The sequence below is a fragment of the Drosophila willistoni genome, assembly GCF_018902025.1.
Source record: "Drosophila willistoni isolate 14030-0811.24 chromosome 2L unlocalized genomic scaffold, UCI_dwil_1.1 Seg196, whole genome shotgun sequence".
Classification (NCBI taxonomy): Eukaryota; Metazoa; Arthropoda; class Insecta; order Diptera; family Drosophilidae; genus Drosophila; species Drosophila willistoni.
In genome coordinates, this window is record NW_025814048.1 from 7,303,080 (window position 1) to 7,318,693 (window position 15,614).

General features: G+C 39.3%; 1 protein-coding gene across 1 annotated transcript; it reads left to right on the plus strand.

The window, feature by feature from the left end:
* Positions 1-4,137: 4,137 nt before the first annotated feature.
* On the plus strand, positions 4,138-14,017 carry LOC6640470 (mucin-17). The gene is made up of 2 exons (XM_015178727.3): positions 4,138-4,463; positions 7,753-14,017. Exons 1-2 carry the CDS (start codon positions 4,138-4,140, stop codon positions 13,889-13,891), a joined length of 6,465 nt encoding a protein of 2,154 aa, XP_015034213.1. The 3' UTR covers positions 13,892-14,017.
* The last annotated feature ends 1,597 nt before the right edge of the window (positions 14,018-15,614 follow it).

The following is a 15,614-nucleotide window of genomic DNA, read 5'->3' on the forward strand; positions in this document are numbered from 1 at the left end:
AGTTATGACTAGGCTGTATTTCTCTCTTTGGTTTTATCATTTGGGCGTAATTGTACAACCTTTAAAACATTAATAGAATTGTAGGCGTAGTAACAACAACTAACGAGAGCAACAACAACAATTTATTGAATGGACTTGGCTCGTTAGTAGCCAGTCATGACTCAGCTAAGTTAGTTTTCGGTTGCAGAACATTAATCATGTTAATTAACCCTAGACATAGAACGAGACAGAGACCACAAACAAATGCCTTAATGCTACAATTAGTCTAAACTATCCTACTTAAATTACCCAAGAACTTTACTTTACTAAATGCTATGATTAAATTGCATTTTAAATCGAAAGGCCAACAAGTAAAAGCAAAATATGCTACATTTGGCCCCCAAGGCAAAAAAAAAGGTATGTTGGATAGAGCCCGATAAGTCCAAAGAGTGAATGAGTTTGGGTGTGTGGCAGATGCAGATGTGCGGGCAGGTTGGGTTGGGTTTTCGGATTGTGCGATATCTAGACTGCAAACAAAGCCCTCATGCAAAGGAGAGCACAGGTAACAGGAGCCTGCCCTGGTCTGGCCGGGTCTGGCCAGGTTTTTGGCCAACTAAGGAAGCGTGTGAACAGTCAGCAGCTTTCCGAGCCAAAGGCAAAAAATGTATGTGCGAACATTTTTCATGTGAATCTGTTTGGATGACTATCGCCAAACTATGTGAGTCGGTTGGAAACCGTCACCGCTGCCGCCCCTCCACTCTACCACAACTCCAGCTTCAGCACTAGTTCCAGTTCCAGCTGCTGCTTGGCTAAGTTAGAGTTGGCAATGGCAGTTAAACGCCTGGGCCACAGATAAGATTCTATTTGCTGTCACAATTGCTGTTGCCCCCACCATTGCCGCTTCATCTCCTCCAGCTCATCTTATTCTACTGCTTGGTGGGGATGCCACTGTGGCTGTGTGTGCGTTTGTCTGTGCACTTGTGTGTGTGTATGTGTGTGTGTGTTGACAAATACCCAAGGGGAACTTTTGCTTTTGCTTCCCATTTTTACTCTGACACAGATTCATTTTCTGTGTTGCGAAGTTGGACTAGAGCAAAGCGGTCAAAAAGCAACGATGCCAAAATGTGCGGACAGTTATGAAGATTTGTGGCAGCCACAGAGAGAGAGAGACACACAGAGAAAAAGACAGAGTCAGAAAGAGAAAAATGCCTATGGTTATCATTTTGAATGGCATTTAGTTAACTGCTTGCAGTTAAGATGAAACTAACTATGTGGCAGGTTATGTTTTATGTTGGCTTCTATATATATAGGAAATCAAGTACTTCAAAGCAAAATGAAAGAATTGTTTTGCTAGCTATTAAGATATCTGGCTGTTCATTGACTAATGTAGCTATTGACATATTTTCTCTATAGTCAAATTTGAGATGATGTTTGAAATTTAATTTATTGTTAAATATTTCGAAAAACCACTAGAAACTGTATATTATTATATATATAGAGATTGGTCGGTTATAGCGACTAAACTTCGATGAGTGATTAGTTGGTCCCAATACAAACTTATATGAAAGGACTTCCGGTTAGTACGTCTTCCGGATATAACGATGAAAATCGTCGGTCCCTTGAGCGTCGTTATAACCGGTATATTAATTTTTTTGCCTAAGCAAAATATATTGAGAATATTTTGTCATTATCGAATAAATTGAATATGGTCGACCAATTTTTTTTAAAATTTGTTTTGTGACTTCATCAACCAAGAAGCCAATTTTTCTATTTGTAGAAGAAGAAATAACAGATTAAAACTTCAACTAAAGATTTTCAATATAACTGAGCATTTACATTAATTTTGAAGAAAAAGAAAAAATCCGAATTAGATATATAAAAGTTAACAGATTTGTGATCACTGAAAAGTTAATTTAATGTTGAGAAATTCTAAAAATTTATAAAAATCTCTTAAGTTTGCGAATCTATAACTTGGCTAAATTTTAACCGATTTTCAAAAGAGATATTTCATGTAAATGCTTTATAAAAATTTTTTAGTTTGTGAATCATTCAAGTTTTAAAGTTATCCTTTCAAACCATTCCAATAAACTTTAATTTCATGCTCTACTTTAGTAAACTTTTAGAGCTATGTACATTGAAGTCATAAGAACTAAAATGTTTGCCAATTTTTGCAAAATGTCGTGATATTGTTCTTTCAATTTTTTAATGGCATTTTAATATAGTTATATTTACTATAAAATATTTTTCAATTTAATTGAGATACTTATAACTTTTTAATATCGATTAGACATTGGCTAAATTACAGGCTATAAAAAAAATAGGAAGATCAACCAATTTTTATACCCTTGCAGAGGGTATTATAAAATTGTATATATAAAGTATATATATTCTTGATCAGCATGAGAAGCTGAGTTGATAGAGCCATGTCCGTCTGTCCGTCTGTCCGTCCGTCGGTGCGTATGCGTTTTACTCAGCCGTCTTAAGAGCTATCGGTCTGAAATTTTGTTTCGGGGTTTTTTATTACCCGGGAAAAATAAAGTATGAAATTCATAAGGATCGGACCACTATATCATATAGCTCACGAAGAACTAGAAGAAACATTTTCATAAAAATCGGAGAATGCTATGAAATTTACATATGTGATAATATTGGATATAAAAACCCAGATCCCAAAATTTGAATGTGATCGGATAAATATAACACACACAGACGCAACGCTACATGAACTGTATGTGTATGCGTGCGTTGCTTTGCTTTGGGAATAAGGGAAGAAGAAGAACAAATTGTAAAATAGAGAGTAAAATTGTTTTGTTTGTATATTGATGAATTGAGTTGCAGAAAACAAATTTTGAACGTGTAAAATTATTATTACCAAGGACTGCAAGGGTATATAAACTTCGGCATAGCCGATGTTAGCTTCTTTGATATTTTTGTTTAAAGAATTCCAAGACCGAAAGGAACGAAAATTAGTAAGTAAGAATTCTAAGACCGTTATTGACCGATTTTCGTTCGTTTCGTATATATTGAACAGTAATCTTCTTATTCATAGTAAGACCACCAAAAATTCATATTCAAGTTATTAATAAACAAAACATTCAAGAGAGGTCCGATTAGTTTTCATAGTTTCTATAGAAATTGGCCGATTTATAAATCAGTTTAACAATTGAATCTACATTTATGTAGCTACGATTCATCAGCTGCTGCACTTTAACTTGTGCAAAGCATGTTTACAATGGTCTTTCTATAATAATACCCTCTTAGCCTTAGTTGAGGAAACATAAACCTCGACTTGTAAGCAGATCTTAAAGCCATCAGCAGAAATTATGGCTCACACGAGTAAAACGAAAAGCAACAGCAGCTGTACCTCTATGCAATGACTTGTGTATGCGTGTGTGTGTGTGTAGCATAATAATAACTACAACATACATATATTAGAAAGACGAACGTGTGTGTGTGTATATAAGATCCCTACTGCTTATGCACAAATTGCCTACCACTTAGTCCAAGGCATTGAAAGCATCCTTAACTCTAAGGACGACAAGAACTCCGAAAGGTATTAAATCGCTCTACTGCAGTTCGCTGGCTTGCAACTCTCGTTATTATTATTAGCATAATTACAGGAGCATTAGCGTTGCGGCTTGCAAGACAGGGCAACACAAGGCAAGACAAGGCAAGGCAAGACAAGGCACGGCACTTGGTAAAGCAACTCAAATTGCCTGCCAGACTCCATTCGGTGCCAAAGCCCCTTGATAATGACAGCAACCCCCTCTATATTTAAGCCCCGAAAATGTATCGCACGCACACACACACAACTTTTTAAAGTAAATTTAATGTAAATTTTCTTTGGCATTTTCTTTTTTCGTTGGCTCTTCATTAACATTGGCATTAATTAGTTTTTCCTTTTTTTTTGTATTTTGCAGACGCCTGAACAGCAACAATATTAAACAGCAAAAGGTCACCAGCAATAGCAACAGCAGAAGCAGAAGCAGCAACAGCAAACAGAGGAAGAAAAACAATTTTTAGATAAGTCTGAAGCTAAAATAAAAATAACTGCGTCCCTTCCCACACGCTCTCTCCAATCCCCCATCCAACCTACGAAGCGGAAAGTCAACAAAGCACGAACGATAGAAGGGAGCAGGTCCTAGGCCTGGACAAACAATGCAGAGCTTTCTGCTCATTCTGCCCCTCATTGGGCTATGGGCTGTAACGGCGGCGGCAACAGATACAGCCTACAAAACACAGGACACGCAACAGCCGCCTTCATTGGTCACCTATTTGACCACATCGACGACATCGAGTCATAGAAATGTGCCACACCAGTCGCCGGTGCCCTCGCCGCCTGCCATGCAACCGGCCTTTGTCTATGGAGCAACATTGCCAAAGCAGGAGGAGCCGTCGGAGCAGCACAAGGAGCAATCGTTGAGTAATATACAAACGGGAATTGAAACTGAGGCCGAGGCATCAAAGAAAGTCATTGGTTCCAGGTGAGTACACACTCCTTTTTGTATTCAGTTGATTTTTTTGTGTGTTGTGTTTTTTTTTTTTTTTGTTTCGTTCTTTCCTGCTGATATACGCGATTTTAACTTTCATTGGTTTGGAGACGAAGAGGCATAAAGGGGTCAGCTAACAGAAATCAGTTAAGGCTTTGTTTTTCCAAAAGCCCCCCCTCTCTCTTAGGTAGGGGTTCTTTTGCTCTATATTTCTGCCTCTCCCTCCCTCTCTCTCACTCTTTTCCTCTCTGGCAGCCTCTTGCTTTCTAGTCCTTTGTTTGCCTTCATTGTTATTGTTGTTGTTGTCGCTGTTGTTACGAAAAATCTTTTGTTTGCACAGCTTTTTGCAATTTTTGCCACTAATTGAAATAGAATTTCCTCTTTGTTCTTGTTGTTGTTGTTGATGTTGTTTAGAGCGCGTGGGTCAGTTGGCATTTTGCCTCAGTATTTTTAATTAATTTGCTCCGGCATTGAAAAAAAACCGTTGCATACTTTGCGGCCGAGAGCAAAACAAATTGAGTGCTCATTAACTTCTAAATCAATGCTAATCAGTTCTGGTTTGGGTTTGCGTTTGCGTTTGAGGTTGGTATTTCTATATCGGAAATGTTTTTGATCCAAGCAACCACACTTCACTCCCTTCCGCAATGCTAGAGATATCCCCGCGGCAACAAATAAAAAAAATTTGTTTTTTAAATTAAAATTAATATATTTATTTGTTTTACCCCCTCTCTATCTCTCTTCTCTGTGGCTGTCCTTCCGGACTCGTGTTGCCTTCAAGGCAATAAACAAATTCACAGCCAACCAAGAACAGTTGGACCATCTGCCAATAATGATATCAATAATAAACGAAACAGTAATGATGAAAATCATGATATTTCTGATGATGTTAATGCTCTCCCTCCCTCTCACTTTCGACTTGGCTCGAAATTAATCTATTAAATGAGACGCCATCTCCATTAACCCGCTGCATATATTGTTGTTGAGTTACAATTATATCCACATATGGATATGCCTGTGTGTGTGTATACATTTTTACAGTAAATTTCAATTAAAACCCAATCAGTTAACGAATTCGAAATTCTTTGAGTTAAATATTTTTACAATGTATTTACTCGTATGTAAAAGCTATCAATATCTGTTTGGTGTGTCATTCATGCTTATTTATTTATTTTTTTACTTAATATATACACTTTTAAATATTTGGTAAAGTTTTCTTTAAAAGCAAAGCCCATATCGCATATATAGCTCTTTGTTGTCCTTTGACTAACTATTTAAAGATTTAAGAACTACACACAAACTAAGATATTAACAAATATGTTTCACCTAATATTTATTAATACGTTTCTCAAATTTTGATTCAACAGGTTTTCATAAAAACAAATAGACTTTAAGACTAATTGTCTTACAATTAGATTTCGAGCAAAACAAATACTGTAGTTTCAGTTTATCACAAAAATATCTTTTTATTATGCTTATTTTTCATAGTTTTGAGATTTATGTAGTTATATTTGATTCTTAAGACATTTTAATTCTTAAGACATAGAATGTTATTTCAATTTATCTTGTTTGCCTGTAAATTTAGTTATAGCCCTGATGCAGCTTGGTGAGAAAATTGTTTTACCATTTAATATAGGATGAACATTTTTTTAGAAATTTCAATCTTTAAATATCCTTTTAGAGGATAATTTCTTTAAAGTTCTTTTTAGTAAAGTAGTTAGCCAAAATTTTCAAACTTAAAAAAAAAAAAAGTTAACAAAATCATACAAAAATAGCTCAACGTATTTTTATTTGATTCCTAAAAAGAATAGAAAAAATACTCGACGGAAATGCAATTAATCTTTTTTATGTTAAAAAAATTAAATAAATTATTTATACGAATAGGATAGCATAATTAAATCGGAGTTTAAAGGGATAAACGAAACAATTTTAAGTTGTTCAACCTGTCGATTCATAACAAGATTAACCAATCTAAAATGAAATGTATTGTAGATTCTCAGTAAAAAACTCACAAAAAAGAATTCCAAAACAATGTTTTGTGGTGTTCCTGACTAATTTTATTTTTATATCAGTTTAATTATACCGAAAAGATATGTGTGATCTACATTTTTGAAAGTTCAGTGCTCATTGTCAGTTTTACTGTCAAACTTACGCTTCTCCGACTTGGCATTGCTTCCTCACCTCAAAAACCTCTTAGGGTTATATTTCAACTACTGATAGATTTTTGTCTTTTAAATTTGGGTTTTCTTTGTTTGATGTAAATGCCGATTATCCAACTTCATATTTCTACATAAGAAGAGTATACAAACTTCGTTAATGCCTTGCTTGAGTAGGTCATTTAATTTTAAATTACACGTAATGAGAGTCAGGAATTTGCTGAATTTCCTAGAAATAACAATATTTTGTTACAAAATACGTATTTACGTACTTTGAAACTTTCAAATGGTTATGAAATTATGAATTTCAACTTTTTTTAAATTTTGTTTAATTGAAAGCACTTGGAAATTTAATTAATTTATAATGGAAGGAATGTTTTGCATGAAGTTGGCAAAAATTTTCCAAATTTTCTTTCTTCTCTATGTTGAAGAAATTAATTTTAAACACAGAATTAATTTACTAATCTCATGGGATAGTTTAGCAAAAGTCTTTTCAATGCCTGTACATGTGTGCACTTTGCTATTTCCACATGAAGTGATTTTTTAGCACGGAGCGTTGGTGGTTTTGATGAGGCAATGTCGACCGTTACCGTTCCTGTTCCCATTTCCCCTACCGTATGACTTGGTTCCTATTCAGACATTACGTACCTACATTTAGATATCCATGCAGCTGCATATGACTAAGCACGCTTTGACTCACGTGCTTAAATGTTAATGATGTGCTCCACTCTGCGAGTCGCGGAATTACTTGCATACGCCAGACCCAAGCCCAAACCCAGACCCATTCGCATTTACATATGTAAACTTCTCTGCGCGATGTGCAGAATGCAGAAATAGTGAGTGTACGATAAAAGACAGAAAGAGAAAGAGGGGAGGAGAGAATGATAAGGGAGTGGTATATAGAGTGAGAAACTACTGCATGACTTTCTGCCACGATTGCATACAAACATATTTCAATTTCCATTAAAATGCCAGCGTATGCGCCGCAAAGTATGCAGCAACAGCATGACTTTACATTTCTTTGCCATTTGAACTGAGCTCAACTTAATCGCATTGCAATTTTACCATTAATCATGATTCGATGTCACTAACATGTGCTTCCTTCTCTCCTTTCCACGTTCTTTTTGCAGTGTGGTTTCCTCTGTATCAGTGGTCTTGGATGGCAATGAGCCGCACTTCACCGATGCCTTGGGCCACAAGGTACCCAAGCCTCAGCCTTCATTGCAGGTGGCCAGTCCCATTGATCTGCTCAATCCGGATAGGTATGAGTTCTATACTTTTGATGAGCATGGCGAATTGGTCAAACGTCTGATGACCATGCAGGAAATTCAAAGCATAGTGGCCAATGGAGATGGTGAAGGACCTTCCATCATACATACCGCCCCCCTAACAGAACGAGAACCTGAGAAAAATGTGCAAGATATTGTGAACAGTGTGCAGAATGTTCTCAACAAAGAGGTGGCCTCGAGTTCTAGCAAGAACAGCTCAGGCGAACTGCTATTACCCATTCTGGATACGCCCGATGTATCTTCATCTTGGTCTTTGATATTACCAGCCATTTTTGGTAATACTGGCGGCGACATTTTCCCCCAACAAAAGCCACCGCAAATTGCTATGACCCCAGAATCGGAACTAGTCGACATCAGCTCCACATTATCTCCGCCTTTGCCAACTACTAGCAAGAGGCCCAAGCCACACAAACGCAAGCCAGCCAACAAGCGTAAGCCAACCACCACAACTAGCACCACACAAATGACACCACAGGTGGTACAGGAAGAGCTCGATCCCCAGGAATCAGTTTATACGGGCATGCAGCAATATCATCATCAAATCACACAAGACTTTGATCTAATGCATATGCAACCAATTTATCAGAAACTTTCCACCACCAACAAACCGGAAACAACTACTCGAAGGGTGTTCTATAATAATCAAGAGATCATACATACGCCCACCTCATCGAGCAGTGCTCCAACTACAACGGAGAAAATTGTCTATAACCATCAATTGGGCAAGAAGCCAGCCAATGTGCCACATCGTGTGAAGAAACCAAATGGCTCTTCAGGAACCACACAGAAAAAGAAGAAAATTACGACAACAACCACCACTACAACAACGCCGGCACCAACAACTACACCAGTTCCCGAAACAACTACTCCAGTGGCTGAGTCATCGACCACAACAACAATTCGTACTCCACCATCAACCACGCCCAAAAAGAAGAAGCGTAAGCCAACACGGACACCAGGAACGGCCACAACTGGCAGTAAGCCCACGAAGCCCAAACGTAAGCCAACTACTGCAAAACCGAAACCTTCGCCTCAAATTGCAGAAGCTAATGTGAAACCTACGCGTCCTCAAAGACCGCATAAGAAACCCAAACCCACGACAACAACTACAACAACAACCACCACACCTGCAACAACAACACCGCTAGACACAGAAGAAGCTGTAACTGAGCCACTAACAACTACAGAAGCACCAAAACCTACAACCACCAGCACAACAACAACAGAAGCACCAACAACTACAACAACAACCACCACTGAAGCACCGACAACAACCACGACAACAACAGCGGCGCCTACAACAACAACAACCACTACAGAAGCTCCTTCAACAATGACAACCACTACAGAAGCTCCTACAACAGTGACAGCTAAACCACCAGCACTGCATCATCAGAAATTACATGGCAAGACAACAACCACTAAACGTCCAAGCTCCTTGCACCACAATCGCATTCACGGCAAACCCGTCCACACTTCAACCACTGAAGCTAGCAAAGTGGCTCCCGCCGAAGTGCATCACACTGAAAGTTATGGATTAATCAATAGTATAGCAACTAAAAAGCCAACAACAAGTGCTCCAACAACAACCACCACACATGTTGCACCACTTTATCCCATGCCAAGTTATGATGCCGATGTCGCTGATAATTTGCCCACAGTTTTTGAACAATCATCACTGAAAAAGACTCCATTGCCATTGCCTTCGCTGGCTTTAATACAACAGCAATTGCAGCAGAGTTCGCCATCACCTGCACCACAATTGTCGCCCGTTCAGATATTGTCGATGGATCAAATTGTGCAATCGCTGACACAGGACCTATCAACCGCTAGTGATAAGAATGATGAAGTGGAGCCCCTTAAATATGATAGTGCCGAAAATAGTCAAGAAATTGAATATTTGGCCAATAAGAAAAAGGTTCCCTTAACAAGCACAACAATCGCTTCAACGACTAGCAGTAGTACAACCACCACCAGCACCACCACCCCAAAGACTACCACTGTTGCAGCTATAACCACACCTATAGTCAGCACTCCCAAGCCACTTACCGCCCACTATGGAGGCAGTACTTTGGCCACTATGCTATCTGAGGAGGATACCAGCGAAGCCAAGACCTCAACAGAATCCAATGAATCTTTGGAAACGAAGAAAGATCATCCAGACAACACACTTAGCAGCATAGAGATGGAGACGGAAGAACAAACCCCAGTGGTGGTTATTACGGCCCGTCCACAATATTTCGCTGTAACCAAACCACCTTTACCCACAATTAAACCAGAAACTGAACGTATTGTTGAAGAGCCGGAGACCACAGAACTGCCAGGTCTAACACAATTCCTGGTAACAACACCCATGTATAGCCCAGAGGAAGTTGAAGTTACCACGCTGAAACCGGAAATTGAAACGAAATCGGAACCACTTTATGCCGAGGAGCCTGAAGCTATTGTAGCCAATGTAGAACAGTCAACATATCAGGACCATACTGAGGCAGAAATAACCACCGAATCCTATTTCCGTCTGCCCGTTTCAGAGAACAGTAGCGAAGACAGTACGGAAGTGACGCCCATGATAGCTGATTTGGTGCAACAACTCAATATGGAAATGTTGAAGCCAACAGATCAAATATCTATGTCAAATTTCCAAACTCAGGCAGCTACAGTGGCCTCCACATTGGTCGATGGTAGCAATACCTTAACTTCCTCAGATTTCCACATGAATTCGAATGAGACAAAAGATGAACTTGAGTTCTTAATGTCCGATGTCATACAGCAGATAACCCAAAGTCAAGGCGAAACACTGGCTGATGACAATAATGATGGCCATCGATTGACCAACTTTGCCCAGTTGAATTCGTCGTTCTTGTTGAAACCTCAGCAATCGGTGAAAATTGAAAAACCACAGCAGGAGATAAAACTTGAAGAGGAGCAAGCACCTACAACGGTGCAGAAGCAGGAAATCACCACCATAATACCAAGCAACGAGGAGCTCATCAAACAGGAAACTGCTTACCTCGAGACGAGCACGCACCGCATTCCCATTTTATCGTTAACGCAAATTTATGCCCAACAACAGCAAGATGAAGATGATGAGCAGCAAATGTTTGAAAATGAAAGAGTCGAGCTTCAAGCAAGCCCAAGTGAAATGCCAGACATCAAACAGGAAGTCAAACCCATCTACCAAGAGGCTGAGGTGGAGAAGGACGAACTGACATCGACAGCAGACTCGCATATAGACACAACCGAAGCAATCGGGGTGGCAACGACTGAACACCTGCAGTCCATGGAACTGGAGTTGAGCAAGGAGACAACAAACGAGGCCAGTGAAGAGGAATCAACGATGGCCACGCCAACGACCACGGAACGCGATAGTGAGGAACAGCAAATGCCCGAAATGTTGACAAATGGTTACAACGACCAAATGCAGACGGAAGCCAGTCAAGAACAAGAACCTGAACCAGAAGTAGAAACTGAAGTTGAAGTAGATGGAGCACACGAACCACTAAAAGAAAAAGAGGAATCCGTGTCCACAACAGAGAAAGATGAGACGACAACTGGCATTACCGAGCTACCAAAGGCTGAGGAAGCAACAACAACGAGAACAACAATCAGTCCTTACGAAGAGGAGCCCGAACAAACATCAACGGAGCAAGAGCAAACATTGGAGGATAGTGCAACGAATGCAGCACAACTGCAGCCACAATATATCGCAGCCATCAGCCAGGAAAAGACAGAGAATGAGGAGGTAGAGATGGAAAAGGAGAAGGAGGAATTGCCGGTTACCGAAATACCCGGTGATATGAGCATAGTATCGTCTGAATCGGATATGTCGCTCAGTTCAGAGCAAATCACTGAAAAGCTTGAAATGAATACCGTAAAAACTTCGCAATTGGGTGATGAATCCACAGAGGAAATATCTGATGAACTGACAGCCACACTACCAGATGAGGATGCAACCAGTGTGACAAGTTCACAGAAATTCCAATTAGACGATGAGGATCCATATGTTAAGCTGGGCGAGACAACGGCCAGTGTGGTTAGGCCACCGCAAAAGTATGATACGGAGGTGAAAACTGAAAAGGACGAGAGTTCTATAAAATCCACTGAGGAGCAGGAGGCAGAGAAAAAGAAGGGGGAAGAGGAACAACCGGATGAGGAAGATGAGGATGATCAAACTGGCGGTTATCAATTACCTTTGCTTATTTCCAGTACTACAACTACAACAACAACGAAAACATCGCCCGCAAGTAGCAGCAGCACAACCACCACAACAACAACAACAACACCAGCTCCAAGTCCAACGCCGTCTATAACCACAACTACCAAGCGTCTGCCTACGCTGAGACCTGTTTCCTATTACGTACAACCCTCTTCCCTAGGTAACCACAATCAACTTGTACTTCCGTATAATGCCAACAGCAATGTCATACGTGAGCAGCCCATACAACGACCCACGCAGCCACGTCCTGCCTCGTTGACCAATCTTATGGCCACATCCACGCAAGCCACTCGACCACCAGTCAAACTAGATCCCAGCCCTCTCTCCTCTCCCGGCTTGGAGGCATCAGTACATCACCTGGATGAAGACTTGCAGTCCTTCTCACGTCTATGCAATGAGCTAGCCTTCAGCTATTGGCGCGCCATCACCTCGGAGCGGATTAGTTCGGCTCGCAGTTTGGTCATCTCACCATTCGCCTTGACCTCCATGCTGTCAATGATGTTCCTGGGCGCCAGAGGCAGTACTTCGGGTGAAATGAACGAAATTCTCAAGCTGGATGACATGGTTACCTTCAATCCTCATTTGATATTCCGCAATATAACCAGCTCAGTGGAGCAGGCCAGTGATAGTGATATAGCCACCGCTGCATTTGTGCGTGAGATATTCAGTGATCGTGCGAATGGCAAAATTTTGCCCTTTTTCAAGGAGAAAACGCAACAATTCTATGCTGGACATGTTGAGGAAGTCAATTTCCATGTGGTCAATGATATAGTAAGGCGTCGCACTAATCTTCTTGTGAAACGTCACACAATGGGCAAGGTCTTGGAGTATCTGCGTACGAATAGTGTGTGGGTCAATGGTCCATTGGCCACCATATCGGCTAATCTCTTCCAGACCGATTGCTCACGCGGCGGATCCACAATTGACAGAGATGGCGAGATGTTCTTCCAGGTGAATCCCACAGTACGTCAGCGTCGTTTGGTTCCCATACCAGCTGTGGTCTATCGCTCTGGCTTTACAGCCGGCTATGAACCGAAATTGGATGCCACAGTGGCGGCATTTGGTCACAGCCAGGATACAGTCAGCACTATCTACGTAATGCCAGGACATCAGAGTTCGATTTCCCTTATCGACAACCAATTGGAACGACTCGAACGTCAATTGGTCGAAATGGCCTTTGGCGAAGATCAAGGATGGAGTAAACTATTGACTTCTCTAATGGATCGTCCTGGCATGGAAGTGCAGCTGCCACGTTTCTCACATCGCTCATTTGTGAACGCCTCGCTGGGTCTTCAGAAAATGGGTCTACGTGGTCTCTTCCAATCCGACTTTGCTGATTTACGCGGTCTTACTGGTACCGGCAATCGTGATATATTCCTCTCCGATATGATTCAGATCAACACATTTAGTACTTGCGGCGAGGAGAAAATATCCGAACATCATCATGTGGAAATGTATCCAGCACCTCCATTACGTAAACGCAACAAGGATGTTAATACCCAAGACGATGCCGACGATGATGACGATGACATTGTAGACTTTGGCTCACTGGTCCATGAGGAGACTCAACTGGGACGCGGCTTCTATGATGATTTACTTGATCCCAAATATCTGGAGCTGCCATTGCCATTAAGACCAAGACAGGCACGCGTGCCAGATGCACCACGGTTGCGTTTCGATAAGCCATTCCTTTACTTTGTGCGACACAATCCAACGGGCATGATTCTCTTCATGGGACGCTTCAATCCACGCCTGCTGCCATGATTGCCATCAACATTTATCACAAGCGATATCATGGCGAAAAGTTTTTAGAAAAATTTGCCAGCAATTAAGTTAACCTAATCTTTAATTATCTTTCCCCCACTCCACTTGCCCCTGCCCCTCAACAGCTATTAGCCCCCACATTTGCTGTGCCTTAATCCCGCATCGCCAATTCACGATGCGAGATTGATGTGCAGCAAAACAGAAATAATAATAAAAAAACAAAAACAAAAAATTTAACGAAAAAAAAACAAAAAAATAATTTGTTTGATATGCATTTTTTTATGTCCCAATGCATTTTTTTCCTCCAATTGTTCGTCTTTCGAAACTCTCTGTCAATTGCATAAAATCAAATATTTTTAAATGCCGTTTGCAGAAAATTTATTTAAAATTGCTTTGGCTTGCATTTAATTTGCCTTATACCAACTTTTTGGGTTGTTTTTCCTTTTTACGGCGCAATCTCTCCCTTTCTTCTATGTTATTTTTAATTTTTCCATTGCAAATAAATGAAAAAAGTTAAACAAATAATAGGCTGCGAATGCAATTGCACGAAAATATATATATTTATATACGCAAATGCAAATGCAATCATATAAAATGCTTCAATGTTTTTTTGGGCGAAACCAGAACAAATGTAATTTAGTAAAATAAACTTTATCAATACGTAAAACTAAACGTTATATATGCTATTTTGTAAGCTTAACACAATGATAATAATAAAAATAATACAAAAAATGAACTAAATAAATACAAAATAAAAAACAACAACACGATTCTTTGGAAATTGCTAATTGAAGCTTAAAATCAGATGGATATTGATTGTTTAAAATTGTAGTAAAAGATTGCCATCAAGTAAGTAAGTATGTACATATGAATATTGTTAGGAGAAAAATCATAAGCCTTAGAAATTAATTCGAGGCATGTATCAGTAAAAATGTGAATACTAAATCTAGTATCACATCAATCAATCGATTGTGCTTAAACTAGTTATAATTTCATTTTGGTGCTTATTTGATTTTGGTTTTCATTTGTGCAAGCAAGAGTATATCCTTTTGTTGTAATCCAAATTTGTATCGAATATAAAAGGGTAAGGAAATTGCAGCTTTATATAATCAGACTTAATATTCAAGAATTAAAAGTGGTTAAATATAATAGTGCTAGGATTGTATTTTAAAAAAGCTGCGACGAATTAGAAAACGTATATATAACAATTAATAGTGTACACTGTTTAATTGTAGACTTGTGTTTCCTATCAAAATTACTTCTTGCGTGAATTTTGAGACACCCTTTTTTATACAATGGAAAATTGCAAATGATGGAATGGACAAAAATAATTACTACTTATTTTAAGAAGAACCTGAGTGGGCAGTTGAAGCCTTTTAGTCTTAACGATCTATGTAATATATATATAATGATAATACAAAAGGCAACAGAATTGTCCAATACATACATACATAAATCATGCATTATAGAAGTCTCGGCTTTTTGTATTTAAATTGTTGCCTACTTTTAGGCAAAAAACTTGAGAGTTTTTGTTTTGGCAAACTTATGAAATTCACATTACAATGCGAATGTTTTTTGCTTACGTTTGATTTTTCCTTTTTTGATTTACATTTTTATTTTTTAATTTATTTCTCTTTTACTTTCCTTTTTTCCTCTATCTCTGTCTCTCTATCGCTCTCCTTCTCTCTCTTTGTATTACTCTCTGTCTGTCTCTCGTTATAGC